This window comes from Dendrobates tinctorius, unplaced genomic scaffold, assembly GCF_039654945.1.
Source record: "Dendrobates tinctorius isolate UK_male_01 unplaced genomic scaffold, ASM3965494v1 ptg000062l, whole genome shotgun sequence".
NCBI classification, from domain to species: Eukaryota; Metazoa; Chordata; class Amphibia; order Anura; family Dendrobatidae; genus Dendrobates; species Dendrobates tinctorius.
Genome location: NW_027361730.1, coordinates 1,007,296 through 1,025,000, shown reverse-complemented (window position 1 = coordinate 1,025,000; position 17,705 = coordinate 1,007,296). Strand labels below are relative to the sequence as shown.

At 47.7% G+C, this 17,705-nt stretch overlaps 1 protein-coding gene across 2 annotated transcripts; it reads left to right on the top strand.

Moving 5' to 3' along the window:
* Nucleotides 1-4,676: 4,676 nt before the first annotated feature.
* SMKR1 (small lysine rich protein 1) lies at nt 4,677-11,632 on the top strand. 2 transcript variants are annotated; one of them, XM_073579191.1, is made up of 3 exons: nt 4,677-4,812; nt 9,120-9,165; nt 11,051-11,632. In XM_073579191.1, exons 2-3 carry the CDS (start codon nt 9,163-9,165, stop codon nt 11,285-11,287), a joined length of 240 nt encoding a protein of 79 aa, XP_073435292.1. In that variant the 5' UTR covers nt 4,677-4,812; nt 9,120-9,162; the 3' UTR covers nt 11,288-11,632. The 2 variants fall into 2 exon arrangements, with proteins under 2 accessions (XP_073435292.1, XP_073435291.1); XM_073579190.1 differs by having other exon boundaries at nt 4,727-4,890.
* Nucleotides 11,633-17,705: the final 6,073 nt, after the last annotated feature.

The following is a 17,705-nucleotide window of genomic DNA, read 5'->3' as shown; positions in this document are numbered from 1 at the left end:
GTCAATCACTTTCCAAGCGATGCTTCAAATCACTTAGAAAGTGCTTGAATATCGCACACGAAAATCGCGGCTAAATCGCGATCTTAATCGCGGTGAAATCGCGCGGAAAAAAACGCGCGATTTCTGGGAAGGAGTCCGGTTTTTGGTGTGCGTTTTAACACGCACCGTGGGCACATAGACTAAAATGGACCGTATTTTTATACGTTGTGGGTGACTCCAGCCTAAGACTGATTTACAGGTACCCCGCCGTCTATTGTAGCTTTTTAATAAACAACGTTTTTCGTTTTACCTTCAGTTCCATATATGAAAGCATTTTTGGTGTTGCCCACTCGAGCAAGCTACGTACAGCTGACCATGTGAAAAACACGGGCTCTCCGACTTAACGGCAACTAAGTGATTGTGCTTTATAGTCATAGCAAATGCAAGTCGGATTGGGAACTGCAGACGCTTAAAATGGAGGGGCATGTCACTTGGTAGCAAAGGGGGATACACGGAATGTAAACACTTTCTCAGCTGATGCTCCCTCTCCCATCATTCCCTGTCTGACGTCTCGGCACAGCGAGTGCGATGACGTCACTACATGGCGCCTGCTGTGAGACATACGGGCACTCAGAACGCTCACTGCAGAGATAGGAGCTGTCAGGGAACAAGGAGGAGAGGTGAGTATTGAATTTTTTATGTAGAGTGGATCATACTGTATAGAGGACCATGGGGAGTGCATGATGCCATATGGAGGCCTATGGGATGCATTATACTATATGGAGAATATTTAGGGGGCCATCATGCAGTGTGGGAGATAATGTGGGGCCTTTGTACAGTGCTGGGGTATCAGTTTGGGGGCTACTTAGGGATCAGTATACAGTGTAGGGGTCATTATACTGTGTATAGGGGAGCATCATACTGTGTAGAGAGGGAGACTCGGGACATTATTAACCCCTTAACGACCGGCGATGCGTCTTTTAAATGGCAGTAATTAAGGGTACTTAAACCACAGTGCCGTTTAATCAACGGCGCTGTGGAAAAAGTGTATAGCGCCCCCAGAGTCGGATTTTCTCCGAGGTCTTGGCTACCGGGGGTAGCTGAGACCCCAGAGAACGAGTCAGGTCAGTTTTTACCGACTCCACTTTTGTGATCACTGTGATAGGGTTTATCACAGTGATCAAAATAAAAAAAATAGTAAATAACCACCCCCCTTTATCACCCCCTTAGTTAGGGAAATATAATGAAATAAAGAAAACATATTTATTTTCATTTTTCCATTAGGGTTGGGATTAGGGTTATGGGTGTTATGAATGAGTAGGAGGCAAAAACAGAAGTACTAGCTAAGTCCAGAAAACCAGAGAAGTTGGCAGCTATCGGATTACAGACCCCTGAACCTATCGGCAACAACTAGCAGTAGCCGTGGGGGGTTCCTACGGTGCCCTAGACCCCTCGATCACAGCCGGAGAACTGCCTAGCCTAAAGACAGAAAGGGAAATTTAAACTGCCCCAGAGCAGACCCCAAAGCAATAGGCAGCCCCCAACATATAATGACAGTGAAGCAAGATGAAAAAACACTCACAAAGATAGAAAGATAGGCTGAGCAAACGATGGGGCCCAAGCTAACTACATAGGACAGGATAGAAAAACTGCTGTCTGTAATCCGCCAAAAACCCTATCAAAACAAGAGCCAACAGCTGATAGGGAAAAAAGCCCTGAAGACGCTAGGCTTCAAAAAGACTATATTAGTACTCAGGTATTTTCTGAAGACAGAGCAAAAAGGAATTCAGCACACCCCAGCAGGGAATGGCAGAAATCCAGAAAAACAAGGAAAAACAAAGCCAAAACACAAATACAAAAAGGAGAGCAGAAAACTTAGCTTTTGAGGAGCAGGAATCAGACTGGTCTCCTAGAGTCCCTCAGAGAGGTCACCAGCAAGGCAGAAGGGCGTCGGCTGCCTTATATCCAGTCAGCAACTCCCGTCACCCAGTCATCATCATCCTGCCCAGATGCTTGGTAATCAGCCTCACTACCTTCCTTCACCAGAAGAGGGAGTTCATCAGACCTCAATGGTGAAGGGGAAAATGAACTCACAACATATGGGTGTGTTGGGGTTAGGGTTGGAACTAGAATTGAGGGGTTTCAACTCTTTAGGCACATCAGGGGGTCTCCTAACGCGACATGGCGCCACCATTCCAGCCAATTTTGCGTTCAAAAAGTCAAATGGTATTCTGTTGTGAGCTCATTTTCGCGTTTGCCTCTGGCTTCTGGTGAGGGTTATGGAGCTGGCTGTGCTGACAGAGGAGTAGTGAGTTCTCTATCTGGACTCCCTCTGTTGGTGAAGGGAGGTAACGAAGCTGATCTAAATGGCAGAGACTGGCCACCTGAGGAAGAGGACTGCGATTAGACATCAGGAGTTTCTGATTGGATTTAAGGCAGCCGACTCCCTAGTTTCTTGCTGGTAATTTTTCCTGACTGTGGCTCCTGGTTTCCAGTTTGGTTCCTGCCTTCCTAAAGCTAAGTTTTCTCTGCTATTGTTCATATGAGTTTCTGTCTGGTTTACTTAGTTTTTGTGTTCAGCCAGCCCTGGCTGGGACTGGGCTGAATCCCCATTTTGTCTCTGATCAGTTGATCTCTTTTGCTCTGTCTTCAGAATATACCTGAGTGCTGATATAGGGAATTGAAGCCTAGCGACTTCAGGGCCTTTTTCTATCAGATGTGTTGGACATTCTTTTTGGCAGGGTTTTTTGTGTGATTGCAGACAGCAGCTTTTCTTTCCTGTCCTTTCTAGTTAGCGAGGGCCCCATCGTTTGCTCAGCCTATCTTTCTACCTGTGTCTGTGTTTTCATCTTGTTTCACCGACAATACATGTTGGGGGCTGTCTATTGCTTTGGGGTCTGCTCTGGGGCAGTTTAGATTTTCCCTTTCTTTCTTTAGGCTTATTTAGTTCTCCAGCCGTGACGAGGCGTCTAGGACCACCGTAGGCACGCTCCACGGCTACTGCCAGTTGTTGTGGATAGGATCAGGGGTCTACAATCCGCTAGTTACCAACCCATCCGGTTTTCTGGGCTTAGCTTGCTTTTTGTTTTTTCCTCCTCGGTGACTCATTCATATCAGTACTCCCTCCCTTCCAAGCTCTGCCATGCGCCCAAACAGTGATTTACCCTCATATGTGGGGAATCAGCGTACTCAGGACAAATTGCACACCAACTTTCAGGGTCTAATTTATCCTGTTACCCTTATGAAAATAAAAAAATAGTGGGCTAAAAAAATCATTTTTGAGGAAAAAACAATGATTATTTTCACGGCTCTGCGTTATAAACTTCTGTGAAGCACTTGGGGGTTCAAAGTACTCACCACACATCTATATAAGCTCCTTGGGGGTCTAGTTTCCAAAATGGGGTCACTTGTGGGGGGTTTCTACTGTTTAGGCACATCAGAGGCTCTCCAAATGTGACATGACGACCGCGGACCATTCCATCAAAGTCTGCCTTTCAAAATGGCGCTCCTTCCCTTCTGAGCTCTCCCATGCACCCAAACAGTGGTTTCCCCCCACATATGGGATATCAGCGTACTCAGGACAATTTGCACAACTTTTGTGGTCCAATTTCTCCTGTTACCCTTGGGAAAGTAAAAAATAGCGGGCGAAAAAATCATTTTTGAGGAAAAAAAATGATTTTTTATTTTCACGGCTCTGCGTTATAAACTTCTGTGAAGCACTTGGGGGTTCAAAGTTCTCACCACATATCTGGGCCACTGGGGGGTTTCCCCTGTTTAGGCACATCAGGGGCTCTCCAAACGTGACATGGCGTCCGATCAGAATTCCAGCCAATTCTGTGTTGAAAAAAGTCAAACGGCGCTCCTTCCCTTCTAAGCTCTGCCATGCGCCCAAACAGAGAAATTGCTCAACAAATTTTGTGGTTCATTTTCTATTTCTTACACTTGTGAAAAGAAAAAAAAATTGGTTCTGAAGTAAAATGTTTGTAAAAAAAAAAAAAAAAAAAAGTTAAATGTTAATTTTTTTCTATTATGTCTTTGCTAAGTTTAGATTTATGACAACAAAGTTGCAGGGAAGCAAAGAGCCTGGAAAACAACAGTTTCACTAAAACCTAATGGTAGTAATTATTTTTTAACCTAATATCCATGCAACTAAAGTTAATAATAATGAAATTGATTCAAAAAGTGGCCAATTTCTTTACAGCATCTGTGTGAACGAAGCCTAAGGCTGTGTGCACACGCTGCGGATTAGGTGCGGATTCTGTAAAATCCGCAGGTGAAACTGCAGGTCAAAATACCTGCGGTTTTACCTGCGGATTGCTCTGCGGTTTTGCCCTGCGGCTTTTCATCTCCTCAATGGAGGAGATGGCAAACTGCAGCGGAATCCGCAGAAAGAATTGACATGTCAATTCTTTCTGCGGATTGAAAACCACAGATAATCCGCGCGGAAAATTCCGCAGCATCTGCACTGCGGTTTTTGATTCCCATAGGGAATCATGGTACTGTGCACCGCAGCAAAAACTGCTGCGGGTCCGCAGCGGCCAAAACCGCTGCGGAACCGCAGCAAAATCCGCAGCGTGTGCACACAGCCTGAATCATTGGGCGGCGCGGCTCCATCCACACAACACGTCCACGTGAGGAGAATGCGGCCCCGAGCTCTGTCACTCGGCTCACTGCTTCACAGCCGGCGCGTGACAGCCCGAGCCCCGCCCACCTGACGGCTACTAGCACGAGACGCCTGGAGCCGGCTGATGCATGAAAGGAGGCGGGATCCCTTATCACCACGGCAACCGTTCCACGCTCAGCTGCCTTCGTAGTCAAGGCAACGATGCTATAGTAAGTATACAGCTAGAAGGCAGACTGTGCAGTCATCAAACCACCGGAGAGTCCGAGCCCCGGGGACAGCGCCGCCTGGTGAGCACATCGCACACAGTATCTCACGGGCAACCATCTGGGTATCTACGTGTGCCCGCCAGCAGTGCGGAGCCAGAGCATGAGTGCCCGCCAGCAGTGCGGAGCCCGGAGCATGTGTGCCCGCCAGCAGTGCGGAGCCCGGAGCATGTGTGCCCGCCAGCAGTGCGGAGCCAGAGCATGAGTGCCCGCCAGCAGTGCGGAGCCCGGAGCATGTGTGCCCGCCAGCAGTGCGGAGCCAGAGCATGAGTGCCCGCCAGCAGTGCGGAGCCAGAGCATGAGTGCCCGCCAGCAGTGCGGAGCCCGGAGCATGTGTGCCCGCCAGTAGTGCGGAGCCGAGCATGTGTGCCCGCCAGCAGTGCGGAGCCCGGAGCGTGTGTGCCCGCCAGCAGTGCGGAGCCCGGAGCGTGTGTGCCCGCCAGCAGTGCGGAGCCGAGCGTGTGTGCCCGCCAGCAGTGCGGAGCCCGGAGCGTGTGTGCCCGCCAGCAGTGCGGAGCCCGGAGCGTGTGTGCCCGCCAGCAGTGCGGAGCCGGAGCGTGTGTGCCCGCCAGCAGTGCGGAGCCCGGAGCATGAGTGCCCACCAGCAGTGCGGAGCCCGGAGCATGTGTGCCCGCCAGCAGTGCGGAGCCCGGAGCATGTGTGCCCGCCAGCAGTGCGGAGCCGGAGCGTGAGTGCCCACCAGCAGTGCGGAGCCCGGAGCGTGTGTGCCCGCCAGCAGTACGGAGCCGAGCATGTGTGCCCGCCAGCAGTGCGGAGCCCGGAGCATGTGTGCCCGCCAGCAGTGCGGAGCCAGAGCATGAGTGCCCGTCAGCAGTGCGGAGCCCGGAGCATGTGTGCCCGCCAGCAGTGCGGAGCCCGGAGCATGTGTGCCCGCCAGCAGTGCGGAGCCGGAGCGTGTGTGCCCACCAGCAGTGCGGAGCCCGGAGCATGAGTGCCCACCAGCAGTGCGGAGCCCGGAGCATGTGTGCCCGCCAGCAGTGCGGAGCCAGAGCATGAGTGCCCGCCAGCAGTGCGGAGCCAGAGCATGAGTGCCCGCCAGCAGTGCGGAGCCCGGAGCATGTGTGCCCGCCAGTAGTGCGGAGCCCGGAGCATGTGTGCCCGCCAGCAGTGCGGAGCCGAGCATGTGTGCCCACCAGCAGTGCGGAGCCCGGAGCATGTGTGCCCGCCAGCAGTGCGGAGCCAGAGCATGAGTGCCCGCCAGCAGTGCGGAGCCCGGAGCATGTGTGCCCGCCAGCAGTGCGGAGCCCGGAGCATGTGTGCCCGCCAGCAGTGCGGAGCCGAGCATGTGTGCCCGCCAGCAGTGCGGAGCCCGGAGCGTGTGTGCCCGCCAGCAGTGCGGAGCCCGGAGCGTGTGTGCCCGCCAGCAGTGCGGAGCCGGAGCGTGTGTGCCCGCCAGCAGTGCGGAGCCCGGAGCATGAGTGCCCACCAGCAGTGCGGAGCCCGGAGCATGTGTGCCCGCCAGCAGTGCGGAGCCCGGAGCATGTGTGCCCGCCAGCAGTGCGGAGCCGGAGCGTGAGTGCCCACCAGCAGTGCGGAGCCCGGAGCGTGTGTGCCCGCCAGCAGTACGGAGCCGAGCATGTGTGCCCGCCAGCAGTGCGGAGCCCGGAGCATGTGTGCCCGCCAGCAGTGCGGAGCCAGAGCATGAGTGCCCGTCAGCAGTGCGGAGCCCGGAGCATGTGTGCCCGCCAGCAGTGCGGAGCCCGGAGCATGTGTGCCCGCCAGCAGTGCGGAGCATGTGTGCCCGCCAGCAGTGCGGAGCCGGAGCGTGTGTGCCCACCAGCAGTGCGGAGCCCGGAGCATGAGTGCCCACCAGCAGTGCGGAGCCAGAGCATGAGTGCCCGTCAGCAGTGCGGAGCCCGGAGCATGTGTGCCCGCCAGCAGTGCGGAGCCCGGAGCATGTGTGCCCGCCAGCAGTGCGGAGCATGTGTGCCCGCCAGCAGTGCGGAGCCGGAGCGTGTGTGCCCACCAGCAGTGCGGAGCCCGGAGCATGTGTGCCCGCCAGCAGTGCGGAGCCGGAGCATGTGTACCCGCCAGCAGTGCGGAGCCGGAGCATGTGTACCCGCCAGCAGTGCGGAGCCGGAGCATGTGTACCCGCCAGCAGTGCGGAGCCGGAGCATGGGTGCCAACCAGCAGTGCGGAGCCCAGAGCTGGAGCATGTGTGCCCGCCAGCAGTGCGGAGCCCAGAGCATGGGTGCCCGCCAGCAGTGCGGAGCTCGGAGCTGGAACATGTGTGCCCGCCACTAGTGCGGAGCCAGTGCATGTGTGCCCGCCACTAGTGCGGAGCCAGTGCATGTGTGCCCGCCACTAGTGCGGAGCTGGAACATGGGTGCCCGCCAGCAGTGCGAAGCCGGAGCATGGGTGCCCGCCAGCAGTGCGGAGCCCGGAGCATGGGTGCCCGCCAGCAGTGCAGAGCCTGGAGCATGTGTGCCCGCCAGCAGTGCGGAGCCGGAGCATGTGTGCCCACCAGCAGTGCGGAGCCGGAGCATGTGTGCCCACCAGCAGTGCGGAGCTAGCTGGAGCATGAGTACCTGCCAGCAGTGCGGAGCCCGGAGCTGGAGCATGGGTGCCCGCCAGCAGTGCGGAACCGGTGCACGTGTGGCCCACCAGCAGTGTGGAATCTTTTCCTTTTTATTAGCCAGTGTCAGATGTGGCTTTTTCTTTGCCACTCTGCCCTGAAGGCCAGCATCAAGGAGTCGCCTCTTCACTGTACACGTTGACACTGGCGTTTTGCATGTACTATTTAATGAAGCTGCCAGTTGAGGACCTGTGAGGTGTCGATTTCTCAAACTACAGACTCTAATGTACTTGTCTTGTTGCTCAGTTGTGCAGCGGGGCCTCCCACTTCTCTTTCTACTCTGGTTAGAGCCTGATAGTGCCCTCCTCTGAAGGGAGTAGTACACACCATTGTAGTAAATCTTCAGTTTCTTGGCTTTCTCACATGGAATAGCCTTCATTTCTAAGAACAAGAATAGACTGTCAAGTTTCACATGAAAGTTCTTTTTTTCTGCCCATTTTGAGAGTTTAATGGAACCAATAAATGTAATGCTCCAGATTCTCAACTAGCTCAAAGGAAGGTCAGGTTTATAGCTTCTCTAATCAGTCAAACTGTTTTCAGTTATGCTAACATACTTGCACAAGGGTTTTGAAGGGTATTCTAACCATCCATTAGCCTTCTTACACAGTTAGCAAACCAGGGCTGTGGAGTCGGAGTCGTGGAGTCGGAGTCGGAGCTCATTTTGGTGGAGTCGGAGTCGGAGTTGGAGTCGGTATAAAATGGACCGACTCCGACTCCTAAAATATATAATAAATTGGGTACAGTAATTCAATGCAGGATGTGCTGAATATTTTTTCATAGGAGTTTGGGAAAGTTATGAAATGTCCTATAAATGGCTGTTATATTCCTGATCTAAGGCTACATTCACACACAACGTTTTTCCTGTGTTTTTTGAGGATACGTTTTTCAGCTGCAAAAGCTGATCATCTTTTTAAAAAACCGCATCACCTGAAAGGTTTTTGAGCTCATAGATAATGTTTTCAATAGCAAAAGCAGATTAGAAATCTGCTCTATCTATCCATTTATCCATATCTGTCTATCCATATCGTATCTGTACCAAAAAGAATGAAAACCGGGTAGTACACCAATATATATTCTGTTCTATCTAAACATCTTGATTATTGGATCATAAAAATGATTAAATGTCTGAGGTTCACATTGTACTACAATAAATTTTTCACTTAAATATAAGCAATATGTGTGGGAGTCGGAGTCGTGGAGTCGGAGTTGGAGTCGGAGTCGGTGTAAGGGAAATTGAGGAGTCGGAGTCGGAGTCGCAGGTTTGGCTTACCGACTCCACAGCCCTGTAGCAAACACAAAGTACCATAAGAACACTGGAGTGAAGGTTGTTGGAAATGGGCCTCTATACACCTATGAAGATATTGCATTACAAACCTGATGTTTGCAGCTAGAATAGTCATTTACCACATTAACAATGTATAGAGTGTATTTCTGAATCATTTAATGTTTCATTGGAAAAAAACTGTGCTTTTCTTTCAAAAATAACGACATTTCTAAGTGACCCCAAACTTTTGAACGGTAGTATATTATATATATACATATATACACACACATACATACACATTTATGGTAAGTGGCAGGTCGTCTTTAATATGGAATTACTCGTTTCTTGAATCAGTTTTACAACAAAACAATTTTTTTTTTTTTTTTTTAATAGGTGGTGATATTATGGAAAGATAGACACCTCTCGACTAAGAAAAATGGTAATAAGACAAGTTTTTTTTTATATTTACTAATGTCCCCATACTAAGTTGCTCCTTAGGAGAGCTCAAGGATAACAAGAGAAAATTGACTCCAAAATTTGTTGTGCAATTTTTCCTGAGTACGCTGATACCCCATATGTAGGGGAAAACTACTGTTTGGGTGCTCGGCAGGGCATGGAAGGGAAGGCACACCGTTTGACTTTTTGAACGCAAAAGTGGCTAGAATCGAGAGCGGACGCCATGTCGCTTTTCGAGAGCCCTTGTTGTGCCTAAAGAGTGAAAAAAACGCAAGTGACACAATTTTGGAAACTAGACCCATCAAGGACTGTATCTAGCTGCGGCAATCGCCTTGAACTCCCAGGGGCTTCACAGAAGTCTTAATGTAGAGCCATTTAAATAAAAAAAATCTAAATTTTCTCACAAAAATGTACTTTTAGGCCTATTTTTTTATTTTACAAGGGTATCAGGAGAAAATATACCCCAAAATTTGTTGTGCAATTTCTCCTGATTATGCCGCAACCCCTTATGTAGAGGAAACCATTGTTTGGGCACACAGCAGGGCTCGGAAAGGAAGAAGTGACCTATTGGAACGCAAACTTTGATGAAATGGTCTGCAGGTGTCATGTTGCGTTAGGAGAACCTCAGATGTGCCTAAACAGAGGAAATCCCCCACAAATGGCATTTTGTAAACTGCACCCCTCAAGGATTTTATCCAGAGGGTATAGTGAGCATTTTGAACCCACTGGTACTACACAGAATTTGATAATATTAGGTTGTCATATTGAAAATTTTCATTGTTTTCATGAAAATGTTGTTTCAGCCCCAAATTTGTAATTTTTACAATGGATAACAGGAGAAAACGGACGTCATAATTTGTTACGCAATTTCTCCCAAACACGATCATACCTCATATGTGGTCCAAAACTTCTGTTTGGGTACATGGCAGGGCTCGGAAAGGAAAGAGCGCTATTTGTCTGGAATAGATTGTGAATGCTATGCAGCATTTGGAGAGCCCCTGACATGCGAAATCAGCAGAAATCCCCCACAAGTTTCACCATTTTTGAAACTAGACGTCTCAAGGAATTCAACTAAAGGTATACTGAGCATTTTTTTTAACCTACAGGTGATTCACCAATCTTTATATCATTTAGATGTGAGAACAAAAAAATGTAATCTTTCCACTAAAATACTGTTTTAGCGACAAATTTATAATTTACAAGAGGGGTAATGTGAGAAATTGAACCCCACAATTTATGTCATTTCTTCCGAATGTGGCAGTACCCCATATGTGGTTGTACATACACTACTGTTTGAGCACATGACAGGGATCGGATCTGATAGGAAGGAGCGCTACTTGGCTCATAGAGTGCAGATTTCGTTTGAATAGATTGTGGGCTCAATTAGCCGAGCCCCTGAGGTGACAGTTCAGCGGAAACCCCCCCAGATGACACCATATTAGAAAATAAACATTTAACATATATGACTGGACATGTGAACTTTCAAGTAATCATCTACTTGAAACTCATCCAGTAAGCATAAAACGGATCCTTTTAAAATGAGAGAACAATTGATGGCTATTTAACGGATCTCTTTTCCATAGATTATTTTTTTCAGCCGGACAAAAAAGTTGTGTCTACACAAGTTTTTTTGTCAATGGATTGCTGATGGATCTTTTCTAATGGATGATTTTTGGACATCTGACAATAGCCTTGAGGACCCCATACACATTAGGCTATCGGTGGAAGCAGAGGATCAGCATGTTAAATCTTAACACCATCCCCTTTTGTTATAAATGGAGATAAGCTGTGTGTCCTGTCATTTGCCAAAATGCTGCAATAGGTAATGTTAGCCTTCGTATTAAACTGAATTAATTGTATATTTTCAGCCCACAAAAAGTGCCAAATCCAAAGGCTCGGCAAAGTCCCGCAAAGGAAAGAAGTCAAAAAAGTCTAAGAAGAGTAAGCAACCTAAACCTGAAGTGGACATCCTTAGTCCAGCCGCCATGCTGAATGCTTACTACATCTCCCATAATGCAGTGGACTGCTTGGAATTTCGTGGATTTAGTTGGTCTGGTGCGCCAAAAAAGAAAGGGAAGAAGGGAAAAGGAAAGAAAAAGAAATAATTTCAACCAAAATCTACAATGATCACTTGATGCCATATACTAAACATCAATGTTCTAGAAATGAACTGTTAATATTAATGCCCAGTTTATGCTGTAAGTTAGATCAGAACATTGGAAACAATTGAATTTAAAGGTATTTTTTAGGAATAGAATATGCATTTCTTTGGTTGTAACTGGATCTCTTTGAGGACATTGTGAAAAATTGCCAAAAAATGTGAATAGCTGAAAATGTATAACCTAGTATTGTTGTAATGATATCCGAAAATCTCCTTAAGGCAATCTGCCACACATAAAATAAAAATGCATTGTTTGGGTAAATTGGGAATAAAACGAAGTAGTACACAACATAGACTTTAAAGTCCATATGTAAAATTTAGGCAGCCACCCAGTCTTGACAACAACATTAAAGTTAAAACAAAACAAAAACCCTCAGGCTGTGTGCCCACGTAGCGATTTTTAAGCGTTTCCGCGGCGTTTTTTAACGTGCAATTCTGCTGCGGAAACTCTTAAAATAAGCGTTCCATGCATTTGTAATAGAAAACGTACATGTTGTGCCAATGGTGCGTTTTTTTACCGCTGTGGAATCGCTTAGCGGTAAAAAACGCAGCCTGTTCATTAATTTTGCGGAATCACCCGCGATTCCGCATACCATCAATTATATGAGCAAAAACGCATGGGAAAACGCATGCAAAAACGCTTGACAATCGCGTCAAAAACGCGTGTCAAAAAGCGCATGCAATTTCCCTGGCAAGGGCATGCGTTTCTGCTCAGGAAAAAATCGCTTGAAAATCCCTACGTGGGCACATAGCCTCAAGATACATTATAATTCATACTGTGCAAGTGCACATAAATGCCCCCAAATTAAAGGTAGGAACGACTCAAAAAAAGCTATGAAAAAGGAGAAACTGAGTCCAAAACTACATGCAAGTTAACATCTTTATTGTTTAAAAAAAGAGACAAAAACAGGGAGCAGAGCCGGTAAAGGCACTTGATTAAAATCAGATGTACAAAACCAGTGTGATTAATAGCCGGATACAAAAAGAAAACCCTGAGCAGTAAAGTCAATGGCACAACGGTAAATTTACAGAAAAATATCTAATTTGTAATGCTGGCAAAAAACGGTATATGCTGTGATGAGGAGACTCGCTAAAGGTACTGTCACACTTAGCGATGCACCAGCGATCCCGATCAGCGATATGACGCGGTCAGGATCGCTGGTGCATCGCTAAGTGGTCGCTAGTGAGCTGCCACACAGGCAGATCTCACCAGCGACATCGCTGGGGACGGGGGTCGCTACTTACCTGTCACACCAGGCGATCCTGCGTCCTCCCGCCCGGCTCCACGCGTCGCTCGTCGTCACAGCAGGAAGCGCCGCGATCAGCGATAACCAGCGGGGGAGCGGGTTGTAGGTAAGTATCAGACAGCGATATCGCTAGCAATATCGCTATAACGTCACAAGTTATAGCGATATTGCTAGCAATATCTCTTAGTGTGACATGCCCTTAACATTCAATCAATGTAATCCTCTGGAGATATAACACTCCTAGGTAATGATAAGGTAATGAAGAAAGAGGAGCGATCTAATCACATATTGCACATTTGCCCAATGTAATGGTCATAAATAGGGTTATAACCAGGGCTGTGGAGTCGGAGTCGTGGAGTCGGAGTCGGTGCTCATTTTGGTGGAGTCGGAGTTGGAGTCGGTATAAAATGGACCGACTCCGACTCCTAAAATATATAATAAATTGGGTACAGTAATTCAATGCAGGATGTGCTGAATATTTTTTCATAGGAGTTTGGGAAAGTTATGAAATGTCCTATAAATGACTGTTCTATTCCTGATCTAAGGCTACATTCACACACAGCGTTTTTCCTGCGTTTTTTGAGGATACGTTTTTCAGCTGCAAAAGCTGATCATCTTTTTAAAAAACTGCATCACCTGAAAGGTTTTTGAGCTCATAGATAATGTTTTCAATAGCAAAAGCAGATTAGAAATCTGCTCTATCTATATATCCATTTATCCATAATTGTCCATCCATATCATATCTGTACCAAAAAGAATGAAAGCTGGGTAGTACACCAATATATATTCTGTTCTATCTAAATATCTTGATTATTGGATCATAAAAATGATTAAATGTCTGAGGTTCACATTGTACTACAATAAATTTTTCACTTAAATATAAGCAATATGTGTGGGAGTCGGAGTCGGAGTTGGAGTCGGAGTCGGTGTAAGGGAAATTGAGGAGTCGGAGTCGCAGGTTTGGCTTACCGACTCCACAGCCCTGGTTATAACATACCCATCATGTCACCCAATGAGAATACCGCTGTCCAGGGAGACTCCAACGCGAGTTTCGCGATACAACCGCTTCCTCTTTCTTCATTACCTTATCACTACCTAGGAGTGTTATATCTCTAGAGGATTACATTGATTGAATGTTAGAGAGTCTCCTCATCACAGCATATACCGTTTTTTGCCAGCATTACAAATGAGATATTTTTGTGTAAATTTACCCTGTTGTGCCATTGACTTTACCGCTCAGGGTTTTCTTTTTGTATCCGGCTATTAATGACACTGGTTTTGTACATCTGATTTTAATCAAGTGCCTTTACCGGCTCTGCTCCCTGTTTTTGTCTCTTTTTTTAAACAATAAAGATGTTAACTTGCATGTAGTTTTGGACTCAGTTTCCCCTTTTTCATAACATTAAAGTTAAACATGGAGTGATGACAAAGTGGTAAAATACTTGACTTTTCAATGGCATTACTATTCTCTTCTCCTTTTTTTCTTAATCTTTTATGATGCCATGCATCTGAGATTTTAGCAGGAACCAACTGTAAATCTGACTCCTCAAATCGTCCCTTTTGTATTTTTATTCTGTATTGATCTGCCCAGTCCAGAAATTACACTGCAAACAACAAATTGTTCTATCTGAGGATTCTTGGTTTCTTTTAACCTTTTCTGGATTTTCATGCATTTAATAAGATGAATTGACATTACAAATAGTCGTGAAATAGTGAGATGCATAAAAGGGAACCTGATGGCCATAGAAACTCTATCCACCTCAAGCCATAGTGGTAATTTGCAGGTAAATAGCATTTCAATCATATCTGGCTGGTTTACTGGAGCATCGTTCACAAGGAGAAAATTAAGGTTTATTCTCTCTGCGGCCACTCATTTCCAGTCAACGGAACACTGTGGCTCATGCAATCAAGGATTACATCTTGACGCTTGCCAGTGCCGGTTTCAGGATTTTTTTTGCAAGTGGAGTTACTGCTCTCTGCACTTCTGTCCCTTTTCAGGGAGCAGTCGCAGTGTCTCCCATGTGATGTATATGTTCCAACTCCAGTGTCTCCTATGTGATGTATATACCTGCAGTTGTGCTCAAAAGTATACATACCCCGGCAGAAGGTTTGCTTTCTTGGCCTTTTTTTTAGAGAATATGAATGATAACACCAAAACTTTTTCTCCACTCATGGTTAGTGGTTTTGTGAAACCATTTATTGTCAAAATACTGTGTTTTCTCAATTTAAATCATAATGACAACCCAAAACATCTAGATTACCCTGATCAAAAGTTCACATAACCTGGTGATTTGACCTGATAACATGCACAGAAGTTGACAAAAATGGGTTTTGAATGGCTACATCCTCACCTGTGACCTGTTTGCTTCTAATCAGTGTGTGTGCATAAAAGCTAAGTGAGTTTCTGAGATCCAGACAGACTCTTGCATCTTTCATTCAGCCACTGACATTCCTGGATTGTGAGTCATGGGGAAAGCAAAAGAATTGACAGCGGATCTATGAGAAAAGGTAGTTGAACTGTATAAAACAGGAAAAGGATACAAAAAGCTATCCAAGGAATTGATAATACCAGTCAGCAGCATTCAAACTGTGATTAACAAATGGAAAATCAGGGGCTCTGTAAAAACAAAACCACGGTCAGGTAGACCAACAAAAATTTCATCCACAACTGCCAGGAAAATTGTTCGGGGTGCAGAGAAAAACCCACAAATAATATCAGCTGAAATACTAGACTCTCTGAAAACTAGCGGTGTAGCTTTTTCAAGATGCACAATAAGGAGGCACTTGAAGAAAAATGGGCTGCATGGTCGAGTCACCAGAAGAAAGCAATTACTGCACAAATGCCACAAAGTATCTATACGCAAAGCACAGAGACAAGCCTCAAAACTTCTTTAACAAGGTAATTTGGAGTGATGAGCCCAAAATTGAATTTTTTGGCCACAACCATAAACGTTACTGTGATGAACAAAGCAGGATTTAGGGCTCCAGTGTTGAATAGCAAGGCCTTTTAGTATGATAATGAGATAAGGCCTAAAACAGGACTTCAAAGCTTGAATAGGAGCCACGTCAGCATGGGGCAGGGAGGCCCCTGGGAGCTTCAATTAGAATATACCTGTCAGCTAGACACAGAAATACACATCCATTGTCTCTCCCAGCCGCCCCGACTCTATCCTAGGATCATGGATTATGAGCACATCTTTCGAGTTATGGACTTATGAAAAATATCCGAGTGACCCTGAGGAAATCGCGCATCTGGCAGGGCGACTCCTGAGGCAGTGAGGGTTCTGGTGCCTGAGATACATAGATTGGCCCTCCACAGCGACCCAATGGGGCCATGTTTGCTCTCCACACGACTGGCAAAACAAACCGCATTCACTGGTACCTCTCATGTCCTGATCCGATAATGCTGTTGAAAGTTACCCCCTTTCTTAGATATTGGGAATAAGTTCTGCAGGGAGCTACAGGGTGGAGATTATTAGCCCACCCCCTGACACAGGGGCAGGGACCTAGCGTGCTTAAGAACTAGCAGCCCATGGCAGAGAGGGTCTCTCACACAGAAGAACCAGGCAATGATGATCTAAGAAGGAACTGGGGACAGATCTGCCAAGGGGAGCAGCGGCCCATGCTTTGGGGTCTGTCCGGCAACTAAGATTCTTGTACCTGTGGACTGCAGAGCTCCCGGCACCCACATGCAACCTATAATCTGGTAAATTGACCTCCAGCTTAATATCTCTAAGTCTTGTACCCTTATTGTTATATTTTACTCTGACTGCAAATCCACTGTAATTCCATTGTATAGCTTACTGTAAATTTCTGTAATTATCTAGTGCGCCCTTAAGGCAATTAAACCATAAAATTAATCTTGGGCTGAAGCTTTTACTCTGCTTACGAATCTTAGAATACCCAGCGGGTAACAGGACATCCTCCCCGGCGGCCATTTGCTCTAGGTGCAGTTCCCTTACTGACCTAAGACAAAGGGGGTGCCGGAGAGCTGTGCTTGTGTAGTTACGTCACATTGGTGACGTGGGAGGAACGGGTCCTGTTTCCTCCACATTGGTGGCAGCGGTGGGATCGGAGTAATAGTGTGCGTGGGACCCCTACTCCCAGACACTAGAGACTACCAGAAGTAACTTTTACTGCTGGGGTCTTAAGGTCAGCCCAGCACTAGACGGTCAGAGTGCAAATATAATAAGTTGTGTGCGAGGTCAGAGTTGCAGCTGTGTCAGTAACCAGAGGTTCCCAAGATGGCGGAAGGCACCAGGAGTAAGGCAAAGGGGGAGGCCAATGCTATGGTCTATGAGGAGGTGGTGGAGGACAATACCAATGAAGGCGAGGGGGAGCTCAGCCAGGGCTCCCCAAGGAGCCAGACCCCCGTGCTCAGTCCCGCAGTGGACTGTCCACCACCTGCCCGCCCCAGCCTTTCCAGATCGGAGGCCCTTTTCCAAGCGGCTATGGCACAGCTCGAGGCTGGTAACGATGCCGCCCATGACAGACTCCTGGTGGCGGCAGAGAAAGCAGCAGAGCGTGAGCATGCCAAACGTGTGCTGCAGGCTGCAGAATGCCGTGAAGCTGCAGAGCGCCAGCACCGACTGTAGATGGCTCAGCACGGGCTCCCGCTGGACGCTCCAGCCCCACCGGAGACCAAGGCTTCCAACATCCGGGCGGAGGACTTTCCCCTGCTTGAAAAGGATGGAGACCTGGATTCATTTCTGCTGGCCTTTGAGAGAACCTGCCTCCAACACCATCTGGCCCTGGATCAGTGGGCAAGATACCTGACCCCCCGTTTGAGGGGTTAGTCCCTGGAAGTTTTGGGGGACTTACCTGCCGGGGAGGAGCAGAACTACAACCTCACCCCGGAGTCGTACCACAGGAAGCTCCGGAGCCTGCAGCGGGGCTGAAAGGACACCTGGACCGACCACATGTGGGCACTGCTGAGAGCTGCGGAGCACTGGACCTCGGGTCTAGAGCTCACCACCCGCCAGGAGGTCCAGGAACTGTTCGTCACGGAGCAGTTCTTGTCGAACTGCCCAGAGGACCTCCAGCAGTTTCTCCGTGACCGGAAACCAAAGGGGGCTTTTGCTACAGCCACCCTGGCAGACGAGTATGCCAACAACA